Source organism: Aquarana catesbeiana, linkage group LG13 (assembly GCF_042186555.1).
Source record: "Aquarana catesbeiana isolate 2022-GZ linkage group LG13, ASM4218655v1, whole genome shotgun sequence".
In the NCBI taxonomy this organism is placed as follows: Eukaryota; Metazoa; Chordata; class Amphibia; order Anura; family Ranidae; genus Aquarana; species Aquarana catesbeiana.
Window position 1 is genome coordinate 236,230,074 of NC_133336.1, and position 14,736 is coordinate 236,244,809.

The 14,736-nt window shown below is 43.4% G+C and overlaps 1 protein-coding gene across 1 annotated transcript in view; it reads right to left on the reverse strand.

Moving 5' to 3' along the window:
* The window catches only part of LOC141116998 (sodium/potassium-transporting ATPase subunit alpha-2), a 68,729-nt gene that overhangs the window by 42,058 nt on the left and 11,935 nt on the right, over nt 1-14,736 (reverse strand). Inside the window, exons 2-6 of the mRNA XM_073609555.1 lie at nt 10,333-10,437; nt 4,674-4,733; nt 4,327-4,530; nt 2,566-2,679; nt 1,976-2,110 (exon numbers count right to left, since the gene is read on the reverse strand). Of these exons, the coding sequence (XP_073465656.1) occupies nt 1,976-2,110; nt 2,566-2,679; nt 4,327-4,530; nt 4,674-4,733; nt 10,333-10,437 (618 nt within the window). The remainder of the gene's footprint in view (nt 1-1,975; nt 2,111-2,565; nt 2,680-4,326; nt 4,531-4,673; nt 4,734-10,332; nt 10,438-14,736) is intronic.

Consider the following 14,736-nt stretch of genomic DNA (forward strand, 5'->3'; position numbering starts at 1 on the left):
CCACGCTAGGGCAGCTATTGGCTACTGGCTATCAACTTCCTTATTTTAGTCCAGTGTACGTCATCACGTACGAATCCATCGGACTTTTGTGTGATCGTATGTAGGCAAGTCCGTTCGTTAGAAAGTCTGCCGCAAGTCCGCCAAAAGTCAGTCGAAAGTCTGTCGGACGGGCTGTCCGTGTGTACGCGGCATTAGGGTTTTACTGCTCACCGTGGGGTGTTCCCGCCCACTTTGGGGTTTTACTGCCCACCTTGGGGTGTTCCTGCCCACCTTGAAGTGCTCTCACTCTTTTTGTTGATTCCTTAATAACTAGATTTAAATATAAAAATTCAACACTGAGAATGGGAGGAGCTCCAAATAGTAATCTACCAGACCTTGAAAGATTAGTTTTGGGTGGACTTACCCTTTCGGGAGATTGTATAAGCAAAATTTGAAGAATCCAAATCAATAGTCAAAGGCTAAAATGTGGTCAGAGCATTTTGTTTTAATTGGAGGTGTCTACGGAAATCCCCAGTTATGTTCACGTCAATCACCGGGGCCGTTTCCTGACAGCTCTTACCAGATATAAGAGATACAAGTGAAGAAAGAGGAGGGGCTCCATATTCAAATGACAGTTTATATGGAGAAGGGGTGACACAGAGGTTAGCCAGCAGTTTGTGAAGAAACAAAGGTTGCCCCCAGCAGGTTACATGCTGCCTGTTCATTCTGAGTCTGTTTAGCCTGCAGTGCTGATCAGTACATTACAGCATAGTAGCTAGCTGGTGGAGATGTTGGCACATGAGCTTGGCAGTTAGATGCGCTTCATAAAAAAAAAGTCAGTTAATTTTCTTAACAGTGGAGATTATATATATATATATATATATATATACAGTGAGAGAAAAAAGTATTTGATCCCCTGCTGGTTTTGTACGTTTGCCCACTGACAAAGAAATGATCAGTCTATAATTTAAATGGTCGGTTTATTTTAACAGTGAGAGACAGAATAACAACAAAAATATCCAGAAAAACGCATTTCAAATAAGTTATAAACTGATTTGCATTTTAAAGAGTGAAATAAGTATTTGACCCCTTCACAAAACATGACTATGACTTGGTGGCAAAACCCTTGTTGGCAATCACAGAGGTCAGACGTTTCTTGTAGTTGGCCACCAGGTTTGCACACATCTCAGGAGGGATTTTGTCCTCTTTGCAGATCCTCTCCAAGTCATTAAGGTTTCGAGGCTGATGTTTGGTAACTTGATCCTTCAGCTCCCTCCACATATTTTCTATGGGATTAAGGTCTGGAGACTGGCTAGGCCACAGCAGGACCTTAATGTGCTTCTTCCTGAACCACTCCTTTGTTGCCTTGGCCGTGTGTTTTGGGTCATTGTGATGCTGGAATACCCATTCATGACCCATTTTCAATGCCCTGGCTGAGGGAAGGAGATTCTCACCCAAGATTTGAAGGTACATGGCCCCAGCCATCGTCCCTTTGATGCGGTGAAGTTGTCCTGTCCCCTTAGCAGAAAAACAAAGCATAATTTTTCCACCTCCACATTTGACGTTGGGGATGGTGTTCTTGGGGTCATATGCAGCATTCCTCCTCCTCCTCAAAACACACAAATTGAGATGATGCCAAAGATCTCGATTTTGAAGTCATCTGACCACAACACTTTCACCCAGTTCTCCTCTGAATCATTCAGATGTTCATTAGCAAACTTCAGAAGGACCTGTACATGTGCTTTCTTGAGCAGGGCGATGCAGGATTTCAGTCCTTCACATAGTAGTGTATTGTTTTCTTGGTGACTATGGTTCCATCTGCCTTGAGATCATTTACAAGATTCTCTCGTGTAGTTCTGGGCTGATTCCTCACCGATCTCATGATCACTGAAACTCCACGAGGTGTTTTTTTTAGAATCCAGAGATGATATTTTTACAATGACGATGAGACCATCGTCTGCAACTATCCCACATACAAGCAGCGGCCATGTCTCACCTTGCAGCCATTAGAGGAGATGATTCTCATATCTGCCGGAACGCGGTCCCCGCCTTTGACCTCCACCAGATCACCGACCACCACAGCTTCGGCGTTAATCTGCAGCTTCTCCCCCTCGCGGATCACCAGAGCTTGCTGGAATAGCGGAAAAAAAAAACTCACACATGTAACTGACCCAACTAGACTGACCAAACCGACCAGACTGACCATTGTCTGGTTAAAGTTTACTTACATACATGGAAGTTCATTCATGTTAGTTATTGTAAAGAAACTTTAATGTTTTAGAAACTTTCTAAGCTTGTATACTTATTTCTAAACAATACAATAAAATACAAGAAGCTATATACAGTATCTATTTGTATAACTATTGATATATTATCTATCTATCTATCTATCTATCTATCTATCTATCTATCTATCTATCTATCGACATAATAACTATCTATACATCTATCTATCTATATAACTATCTATATATCTATTTATCTTTTTATTTGGTATCTATCTATCTATCTATCTATCTATCTATCTATCTATCTATCTATCTATCTATCTATCATAATATCACCATAGGACTCGCCTCTCCCTACCTGGGGCACCATGTTCTTGAAGGAGTCCATGATCTTGGAGCTCTTGGCTTCTTGGTAGTATGAAAAGCATCCGGTGACGATGACGACAGCAGCCAAAACCACTCCGAGGTACAGCTGTGGAAACAGTACAAGAGATTTGAACCCTTGGCCACACATAAGTCCCATTTTGTCAAACTTTAAACAGCACTTAAAGCATCTTAAATCTTAAAGCATGCTAAAGCGGCCCTTTGGTCATTCTGTCATTTTAGCACGCCTTAAGTGCTACTGAGAACCCTTTAAAGTGCCATTGAAGATTTATGAATCAGGACCATTGTCATCTTTTTTTCAATTACTGTGCGACACTGCTGCTGTATGAGGACCTGGCTGAATGTAGAGCCCGTTTAATGAGTGAACTGATCACAGCCCGACCTCTCCTCTAATTCCTTCAATAGAGGGACCCATTGGTGTGCGCAGCCTATTGCATTAGGGTGTGCACCTCAAAGCTCAAACGCGTGCGTGTGTGTATATGTATGTACAGTATGTATGTGTAAAGTATATATATATATACGGTGTATATATATATATATATATATATATATATATATATATATATTATAAATATTATATATATAGAGAGAGAGAGAGCATATAGAGTATCTCACAAAAGTGAGTACACCCCTCACATTTTTGCAAATATTTTAATATACCTTTTCCATTGTGCCAACACTGAAGAAATGACACTTTGCTGCAATGCAAAGTATATAAATCCTCAACTGCTTTGGCAGTACACATTTTCTTTTTTATGGCTAAAAACTCCTCTAAAGGAGTAGTCAGAGAAAAGAAAGATTAGCAGAATCCTTAGGGATCTTCATAATGCCACCCCCCAACTTCTGCGGGGGGAGGGGTGGAGCCAGATAAAACTCACTTTTGCTAAACCTTTCACCCAATTTCTAAATTGCTGCATTTGTAAATGTCAAAAGTCAGTATAAAGGGAACGTAGTGGTTAAAAAAAAAGCACGTGTGGGTTTAACTATTGATTTTTTTTGTATAATTCTCCTTTAAGGTGACATGGCAGGGTGTGTGTCCTATGCCTACATATTTTCACTGATAGGTTTCCCACGTTCCCATCTCAAAAGGTTGGAAGGTATGGGATCATTATGAGCATAGGTATGCGCACAGGGTGTGCCGGATGTACCCGGGCACACCCTAAGAACCCCATGTGCATTAACATTATCCAGGGGGTTGCACCAGGTGAGAGGTTGGGGGTGCCAGTGACCAGTGTAAATGCCCCCATTATAATAAAGGCTAGGTTCAATTTTAGGAACACGTATGTAGGGTGTAACATAATATGTTCCCAATCAACTGTCTCCCACCACCAGAGTCTCCTCCCTGTGACAGCAGGTGGAGTTCATGTGTGTTTGAGCTTTGGGGTGTACACCCTAATGCAATAGGCTCCACACACCTATGATTATGAGTATAGCCATAGTTCATAGATGCCAATTATCCCAGATTTGGAGGATCAGTCCTTTTTCTTGGACCTCAGTCCTTTTTCTGTGTCCAGGGCAGTGTCCCGGGATCACAATCTCACCCTCATTTCAGTTACTGCACACCAACTCAATAAGGCATTCATTATGGGGTTTGGAGGCCACAAGTGGGCGGTCCCTGAGGTGGGACTACTCTGGCAAGTGGGAGGGGACACCCAGTCAGTGGGCAGACCGTGGGCGGGGTTAACCATGAATGAAATGATGGTAAGATCAGATATTCTTCATGCATCATACTGACGTTGTCGTTGATCGGCTCGTCCTCCATGGCGATCTGAATCCCGTAAGCCAGGAAGCAGAGGGTGGCGCCGATCCACAGCAAGATGGAGAAGCCGCCAAAGAGCTGGCGGCAAAACTTCACCCACTCGGGGGTGGTGGGCGGAGGGGTGAGGGCGTTGGGTCCTTCTTGGGCCAGGATCTCGCTGGCGCGGGTGTTTGTCAAACCCTGTCGTGCAAAAAAAAAAAAAATGGGGACATGATTGCGTGGGAACATAAAAAGATACAGGACAACATGGTTGACACAACCCAACATTTCTGATGAGGGTCGGTCGCAATTTTAAATGGGGGGGGGGGGGCTTCATGGCTTACCTTGGAAAGATCCGTGCCGTATTTTTTCACCAGGTCGTCCAGGGAGAGCTTGTGATCTTCCTGGGGAAGGGAAAAAAACGAAATAACTTTGTCAACTTGTCCATAATCTTCAATGGTGGGCTTCAAAAACTCCTAAATTGGTGGTAAATTACGCATTACAATCTGATTGTGCAGTCTCCTTTAAATTGGCCATAACATGTTAAAATCTATTGGTACATGGTCAATACCAGGGGTCTCCAAACTTTTTAAACAAAGGGCCAGTTTACTCTCCTGTAAACTTTAAGGGGCCTGGACTGTGGCTATCGGGGGTAGAAAATGTCCCGGGATCAGTGGAAGTAAATAATGCCCCATCGTTGGTGCCAGTGGGAGGAATTGTGCCCCATCATGAGTGACATTGGGCCCTATTGTTGGTGTCACTGGGAGGAATTGTGCCCCATGATTAGTGTCTTTGGGTCCCATTGTTGGTGTCACTGGGAGGAATTGTGCCCCACCATTAGTATCATTGGGCCCCCTTGTTGATGTGACACTAGGGGGAACTGTGCCCCATCATTAGTTTCATTGGGCCCCCTTGTTAATGTCACTGGGAGGAACTGTTCTCCATCATTAGTGTCATTGGGCCCCATTGTTGGTGTCACTGGGAGGAATTGTGCTCCATCATTAGTGTCATTGGGCCCCATTGTTGGTGTTACTGGGAGGAGCTGTGCCCCATCATTAGTGTCATTGGGCCCCATTGTTGTTGTCACTGGGAGGAACTGTGCCCCATCATTAGTGTCATTGGGCCCCATTGTTGGTGTTACTGGGAGGAGCTGTGCCCCATCATTAGTGTCATAGGGTCCGATTGTTGGTGTCACTGCGAGGAACTATGCCCCATCATTAGTGTCATTGGGACCCATTGTTGTTGTCACTGGGAGGAACTGTGCCCCATCATTATTGTCATTGGGCCCCATTGTTGGTGTTACTGGGAGGAACTGTGCCCCATTATTAGTGTCATTGGGCCCTATTGATAATGTCACTGGGAGGAACTGTGCCCCATCATTAGTGTCATTGGGCCCCATTGTTGTTGTCACTGGGAGGAACTGTGCCCCATCATTAGTGTCTTTTGACCCCATTGTTGGTATCACTGGGAGGAGCTGTGCCCCATCATTAGTGTCATTGGGTCCCATTGTTGGTGTCACTGGGAGGAACTGTGCCCCATCATTAGTGTCATTGGGCCCCATTGTTGTTGTCACTGGGAGGAACTGTGCCCCATCATTAGTGTCTTTTGACCCCATTGTTGGTATCACTGGGAGGAGCTGTGCCCCATCATTAGTGTCATTGGGCCCCATTGATGGTGTCACTGGGAGGAGCTGTGCCCCATCATTAGCGTCTTTGGGACCGATTGTTGGTGTCACTGGGAGGAACTGTGCCCCATTGTTAGTGTCTTTGGACCCCATTGTTGGTATCACTGGGAGGAGCTGTGCCCTATCATTAGTGTCATTGGGCCCCACTGTTGGTGTCATTGGGTGTAAATGTGCCCCATGGTTGGTGTTATTGGTAGCAATTGTGCCCCATCATTGGTGTCATTGGGAAGAATTGTGCCCCTTCATTGGTGTCAGTGGATGAAATAGTGCCCCAAGGGCTGGGCAACAGCAAGCAAAGGGCCGCATCTGGCCCCCGGGCCGCAGTTTGCAGACCACTGCTTATACAATTTCCTTAGATTAACTGAAACATTGTAACCTAAAGAAAGTAAAGATGGCTAGATGGTACCAGAGGATACAGCACCTCATCCCCTAAATAATCAAACGTTAAATGGGTGTGTGGACAAGGGATTATAGCGGTGCTAGGGTCAGGAAGATTAGAGAAGAAAAGATAAAACAAAAAATACTAAAATTACAAATTTTATTAATAGTCTATCATAAATACAATGTACATTATAAACAATTCATACAATAATTATACAAATTTTGTGGATACATGTACTGTAAGTGACCCTAAGAATGGTCAAGTGGGCCAGATGGCAAGTGGCCGTTGAAGGAGGGGGGGCTCATTTTCCTACATGTTTCGCCAAAACATTGGCTTCTTCAGGGAACAGGAGCTCATAGGGTGGATATATATAAAAAATTCTGTGTGGTGGACATAAAAACACATGTTAGAAATATTAATTTGACCAAACACTGCATAGTAAAAACAATAACACATTGTAACTGTGGCTGGACATTCATGCAACCCTAAGCTCCACACCACTAAACGGAACTGCGGACATACCTGGGGCGTCAGTGCCCAAGACGGGAGGGAAGAGAGGGAGAGGGGGAACACAGCCACCCAAGGGGATCCCCACAGGGGAGCAGGCAGACCGCGCCGTAAATTATGCCTGCAGGGGGCATACAGTAGACCTGGCAAAGGAATGTAAAGATAGTCATGTGTCATAATGCACTGTGGTAGTTATTCCGGGAATAGAGGGTTGCGCATATGTGCATTGTATTAAAAAGAGAACAAAAAATATATGTATATAAATAGGTATAAATGTATCTATATCTCTGGAAAAGGTGCGGACTTACATGTATATCTAAAAGCTGTAGAGAGGCAAGGTCAGGAAGTGCCTATGATATATGTATGCACACAGCAAGGAAAGGACATCAAGGTTGAACCATATCTGCAGACCACTTAAAGCAGGCCTAGTTGGAAAAATGGATAGTGTTAGGGGTCTTGCTGTTGTTAACTGGGGCCAGATATGGTAGTTTATGCCTATACTTACTTGATGGTATCTGCTGTAAGAAAAGATTCTCATAGCGGTACATTCACAGGTATATAGTACCGGTGCTGGGATGAAAAAGGGATAAAAATAACAGTGGATCCTATATGAAATATAAAGGAAAAAAGGAGGATCAGAAAGGTAGGGAAATGGAAGCTTTAAAATGTACTTGGGCACAGGTGAGGCTAGTGAAAAGGAATCTATTACCTAATTCATCATGAAGCACACCGTGTTGCTTGAGAAAATCAGTGTTAACCACCAGAGTAAGAGGCCGGTCCAAAGTAAGTTCTAAAAAGTATGTAAAGGAATAATAAATAATTCATGTAAACAACATGAAGTCAGGGTGTTTTGAAAGACAGAAGTTTACCTTGTAGCTGTGTGCAGAGCGAGTGCAGGCACGTCCCTCGTCCATGGGAACTGAGGGACTGGCCGGTTACTCATATACCCCCCACACCTGATCAGATGATGATCAGGTGTGCGGACGCTAAACGAGGGGTAGCCACGGCTGTGCACTGCACGGTGCCTAGGAACTACGAGTTCCATCATGCAACGCGCGCACATGCTCAGATCTCATGGACCGTGTGGCGATTGGAGAGGCGAACACCCCTGGAATGGGAAGTACCAAGGTGTCATCTCACCCAATCTGCCGATGGAATAAAGGACCAGAGGGTCTGAGAACAGACGTGGGCACCCAGGGGCAGACAGTTGTCTGCGCCTTGGCGTCCGTACAGGCAAAGACAGCGCTAGCCATGTCACCCCCAAACCGGGAGAGCCCGCGGAGCCGCCGCCCACCACCCACGCCACAGATAATCCCCCCAGTCGTGGGGCTAGCCAAGGCACCAGGGACAACCGCAGTCCAGTGGCGGGGAACAAAGGGGCACGAAGTGTAGTGCGCCGAGACACAGGATGGGAGGATATCCCAAAGGTTGCCCAACGATCCACAGGGGCCACTGGGGAGGGTGGGAATTACTGTGTGTCAGCACACGACATCCAGCCACAATGTGTGCAGTGTGCATAGAGAACCACTGGGTCCCAGTACGACAAGGACCCTCTGGTCCTTTATTCCATCGGCAGATTGGGTGAGATGACACCTTGGTACTTCCCATTCCAGGGGTGTTCGCCTCTCCAATCGCCACACGGTCCGTGAGATCTGAGCATGTGCGCGCGTTGCATGATGGAACTCGTAGTTCCTAGGCACCGTGCAGTGCACAGCCGTGGCTACCCCTCGTTTAGCGTCCGCACACCTGATCATCATCTGTTCAGGTGTGGGGGGTATATGAGTAACCGGCCAGTCCCTCAGTTCCCATGGACGAGGGACGTGCCTGCATTCGCTCTGCACACAGCTACAAGGTAAACTTCTGTCTTTCAAAACACCCTGACTTCATGTTGTTTACATGAATTATTTATTACTCCTTTATATACCTTTTAGAACTTACTTTGGACCGGCCTCTTACTCTGGTGGTTAACACTGATTTTCTCAAGCAACACGGTGTGCTTCATGATGAATTAGGTAATAGATTCCTTTTCACTAGCCTCACCTGTGCCCAAGTACATTTTAAAGCTTCCATTTCCCTACCTTTCTGATCCTCCTTTTTTCCTTTATATTTCATATAGGATCCACTGTTATTTTTATCCCTTTTTCATCCCAGCACCGGTACTATATACCTGTGAATGTACCGCTATGAGAATCTTTTCTTACAGCAGATACCATCAAGTAAGTATAGGCATAAACTACCATATCTGGCCCCAGTTAACAACAGCAAGACCCCTAACACTACCCATTTTTCCAATTAGGCCTGCTTTAAGTGGTCTGCAGATATGGTTCAACCTTGATGTCCTTTCCTTGCTGTGTGCATACATATATCATAGGCACTTCCTGACCTTGCCTCTCTACAGCTTTTAGATATACATGTAAGTCCGCACCTTTTCCAGAGATATAGATACATTTATACCTATTTATATACATATATTTTTTGTTCTCTTTTTAATACAATGCACATATGCGCAACCCTCTATTCCTGGAATAACTACCACAGTGCATTATGACACATGACTATCTTTACATTCCTTTGCCAGGTCTACTGTATGCCCCCTGCAGGCATAATTTACGGCGCGGTCTGCCTGCTCCCCTGTGGGGATCCCCTTGGGTGGCTGTGTTCCCCCTCTCCCTCTCTTCCCTCCCGTCTTGGGCACTGACGCCCCAGGTATGTCCGCAGTTCCGTTTAGTGGTGTGGAGCTTAGGGTTGCATGAATGTCCAGCCACAGTTACAATGTGTTATTGTTTTTACTATGCAGTGTTTGGTCAAATTAATATTTCTAACATGTGTTTTTATGTCCACCACACAGAATTTTTTATATATATCCACCCTATGAGCTCCTGTTCCCTGAAGAAGCCAATGTTTTGGCGAAACATGTAGGAAAATGAGCCCCCCCTCCTTCAACGGCCACTTGCCATCTGGCCCACTTGACCATTCTTAGGGTCACTTACAGTACATGTATCCACAAAATTTGTATAATTATTGTATGAATTGTTTATAATGTACATTGTATTTATGATAGACTATTAATAAAATTTGTAATTTTAGTATTTTTTGTTTTATCTTTTCTTCTCTAATCTTCCTGACCCTAGCACCGCTATAATCCCTTGTCCACACACCCATTTAACGATTGTAACCTAAAGACAGGAGGAAACATTTGTATCAATTTGTAACAATCCAATCAAGCGGGCCTTTGCATTACATAGTTGTCTATAGATCCAAAGGAGATTGTACAATTAGATTGCAATATGTGTGGCCAGCTTGGCCCGGTACTGTTCTTCATTTAGTAAGTTTACCAGCCTGCTGAACAAAGGGGAGGCTGGGCCTGGTTAATTGTTTTTATTTCAGCAGTTTTTTGTTTTTCTTTAATTAGACTGTTCCTTATGCTCACCATGGTCACTTCCTTCTTCAGCTCATCCATCTCTCTCTCCTTCATCTTCTTCTTCCCCCCGCCGTTGTCGGCGTTGGTCGCCGCCGGCGAGTACTCTCGGCCCTCCTGCAGAACGGGAGAAATTTTGGTTAACATGGAGAAAACCGCTCCACCTTTTTTTTATCCCTCCAAAAACAAACATTTTTTTTGGCTACTTATAATTGAACGATTGACTTATTTTACGTATTCATTCTATTGTATTGTTTCCTATCATTGTTGATTGTGCAGTTTTCTAGCTGCTATCACGGTGATAGGACTCCCCCCGTCTCCTGAGTGTGCATACCAGCCCGACAAAGCAGATTCCTCCACTACTACAGGAATATAAACCATCGCAGGGCTCTGTGTGTAATACAGTTATGTAGACTTAAGAGTCGGAAGACGGCATGTGTTGGGGTAGCAGCTGTGAGAACTCAGGAGGCCTCACGCTCCTAACTCCCAGCTCCAGAGTCCGCATCAGTCAACCTACCTTATATTGATACATAGATCGATAATAATAAATAAGGTTTATGTGTGGTGGAAAGGGGGGTGGGGGAGTCATAGATCCTCTGTAAGTAGAATTGGGAATTTAGCTTTAGAATTCTTTTTACATAAACCCAACTGTGACCAGCGCTGACCATAGAACAAAGAACAGCCGGATGGTATACATGTCAGATATCTTAGCAACTGCAAAGATCTTCTTCCACAAACCGATATTGGAAGATCTTTACTATAAAGTATTTCTCTGTAGATGCCCTGACATAGAACGCCGCACAGAAACTGGGTCAGACACCATGTCACATGGAGCTAGAGAGATGACTAGTGTTCACCAAGATGACGGAGAGAGAGAAATAGATAGATAGATAGATAGATAGATAGATAGATAGATAGATAGATAGATATGGGATAGGTATGCCTTGAAAAAGTATTCATACACCTTGACATTTTCTACATTTTGTTACAACCAAAAATGTAAATTTATTTTATTGGGATTTTATGTGATAGACCAACACAAAGTGGCACATTATTGTGAAGTGGAAGGAAAATGATAAATGGTTTTCAAAATTCTTTACAAATAAATATGTGAAAATTGTGGGGGGTATTTGTATTCAGCCCCCCTTCACTCTGATACCCCTAACTAAAATCTAGAAGAACCAATTGCCTTCAGAAGACACCTAATTAGTAAATAGAGCCCACCTATGTGTCATTTAATCTCAGTATAAATACAGCTGTTCTGTGAAGCCCTCAGAGGTTTGGTACAGAACCTTAGTGAACACACAGCGTCATGAAGGCCAAGGAACACACCAGACAGGTCAGGGATAAAGTTGTGGAGAAGTATAAAGCAGGGTTAGGTTATAAAAAAATCTCCCAAGCTTTGAACATCTCACAGAGCTCTGTTCAATCCATCATCTGAAAATGGAAAGAGTATGGCACAACTGCAAACCTACCAAGACATGGCCGTCCACCTAAACTGACCGGCCGGGCAAGGAGAACATTCATCAGAGAAGAGCCAAGAGGCCAATGGTAACTCTGGAGGAGCTTCAGGGATCCACAGCTCAGGTGGGAGAATCTGTCCACAGGACAACTATTAGTTGTGTTCTCCACAAATCTGACCTTTATGGAAGAGTGACAAGAAGAAAGACATTGGTGAAAGAAAACCATAAGAAGTCCTGTCTTCAGCTTGTGAGAAGCCATGTGGAGGACACAGCAGACATGTGGAAGAAGGTGCTCTGGTCAGATGAGACCAAAGTTGAACTTTTTAGCCTAAAAGTAAAATGCTATGTGTGGCGGAAAACTAACACTGCACATCGCCCTGAACACACCATCCCCACGTGAAACATGGTGGTGACAGCATCATGTGGTGGGGATGCTTTTCTTCAGCAGGGACAGGGAAGCTGGTCAGAGTTGATGGGAAGATGGATGGAGCCAAATACAGGACAATCTTAGAAGAAAACCTGTTAAAGTCTGCAAAAGACTTGAGACTGGGGTGGAGGTTCAACTTCCAGCAGGACAACGACCCTAAACATACAGCCAGAGCTACAATGGAATGGTTTAGATCAAAGCATATTCATGTGTTAGAATGGCCCAGTCACAGTCCAGACCTAAATCCAATTGAGAATCTGTGGCAAGACTTGAAAATTTCTGTTCACAGACGCTCTCCATCCAATCTGACAGAGATTGAGATATTCTACAAAGAAGAATGGGCAAAACTGTCCCTCTCTAGATGTGCAAAGCTAGTAGAGACATCCCCAAAAAGACTTGTAGCTGTAATTGCATCAAAAGGAGGTTCTACAAAGTATTGACTTGGGGGGCTGAATACAAATGCCCCCCACACTTTTCACATATTTGTTTGTAAAAAAAAAATTGTAAACCATTTATTATTTTCTTTCCACTTCACAATTATGTGCCACTTTGTGTTGGTCTATCACATAAAATCCCAATAAAATACATTTACGTTTTTGGTTGTAACATGAGAAAATGTGGAAAATTGCAAGGGGTGTGAATACTTTTTCAAGGCACTGTAGATAAACAGATGGATAGATAGAGAAAAATAAGTAGATAACTAAATAGATAGAGAATTAGAAAGATACAGTAGATAGATTGATAGATAGATAGATAGATAGATAGATAGATAGATAGATAGATAGATACAGTGGGGATCGAAAGTTTGGGCACCCCAGGTAAAAATGTGTATTAATGTGCATAACGAAGCCAAGGAAAGATGGAAAAATCTCCAAATGGCATCAAATTACAGATTAGACATTCTTATAATATGTCAAAAAAAGTTAGATTTTATTTTCATCATTTACACTTTCAAAATTACACAAAACAAAAAAATGGCGTCTGCAAAAGTTTGGGCACCCTGCAGAATTTATAGCATGCACTGCTCCCTTTGCAAAGCCGAGACCTGCCAGTGTCATGGATTGTTCTCAATCATCGTCTGGGAAGACCAGGTGATGTCAATCTCAAAGGTTTTAAATGGCCAGACTCATCTGACCTTGCCCCAACAATCAGCACCATGGGTTCTTCTAAGCAGTTGTCTAGAAAACTGAAACTGAAAATAGTTGACGCTCACAAAGCTGGAGAAGGCTATAAGAAGATAGCAAAGCGTTTTCAGATGTCAATATCCTCTGTTCGGAATGTAATTAAGAAATGGCAGTCATCAGGAACAGTGGAAGTTAAAGCAAGATCTGGAAGACCAAGAAAAATATCAGACAGAACAGCTCGCAGGATTGTGAGAAAAGCAATTCAAAACCCACGTTTGACTGCACGATCCCTCCAGAAAGCTCTGGCAGACACTGGAGTTGTGGTACACTATTCCACTATAAAGAGATACTTGTACAAATATGGTCTTCATGGAAGAGTTATCAGAAGAAAACCTCTTCTACGTCCTCACCACAAAAATCAGCGTTTGAACTTTGCAAATGAACATATAGACAAGCCTGAGGCATTTTGGAAACAAGTTCTGTGGACCGATGAGGTTAAAATAGAACTTTTTGGCCGGAATGAGCAAAGGTACGTTTGGAGAAGAAAGGGCACAGAATTTAATGAAAAGAACCTCTGTCCAACTGTTAAGCATGGGGGTGGATCAATCATGCTTTGGGGTTGTATTGCAGCCAGTGGCACATGAAACATTTCATGAGTAGAAGGAAAAATGGATTCAATAAAATTTCAGCAAATTTTGGATGGTAACTTGATACCATCTGTGAAAAAGCTGAAGTTAAAGAGAGGATGGCTTCTACAAATTGATAATTATCCTAAACACACCTCAAAATCCACGGGGGATTACATCAAGAGGCGTAAACTGAAGGTTTTGTCATGGTCTTCACAATCTCCTGACCTCAACATTATTGAAAATCTATGGATAGACCTTAAAAGAGCAGTGCGTGACAGACAGCCCCGAAATCTCAAAGAACTAGAAGACTTTTGTAAGGAATAATGGGCAAAGATACCTCAAACAGGAATTGAAAGACTCTTGGCTGGCTACAAAAAGCGTTTACAAGCTGTGATACTTGCCAAAGGGGGCAGTACAAGATATTAACTCTGCAGGGTGCCCAAACTTTTGCAGACGCCATTTTTTTGTTTTCTGTAATTTTGAAAGTGTAAATGATGGAAATAAAATCTAACTTTTTTTGACATATTATAAGAATGTCTAATCTGTAATTTGATGCCATTTGGAGATTTTTCCATCTTTCCTTGGCTTCGTTATGCACATTAATACACATTTTTACCTGGGGTTCCCAAACTTTCGATCCCCACTGTAGATAGATCGATAGATAGATAGATAGATAGATAGATAATTAGAGATAATTAGAGACTGGATCCTGGTTTTATTGGGAACACCCAGCTTCATCGTAGGTTCTCTTGGTGAGCTTCTGAAGAAGTTGC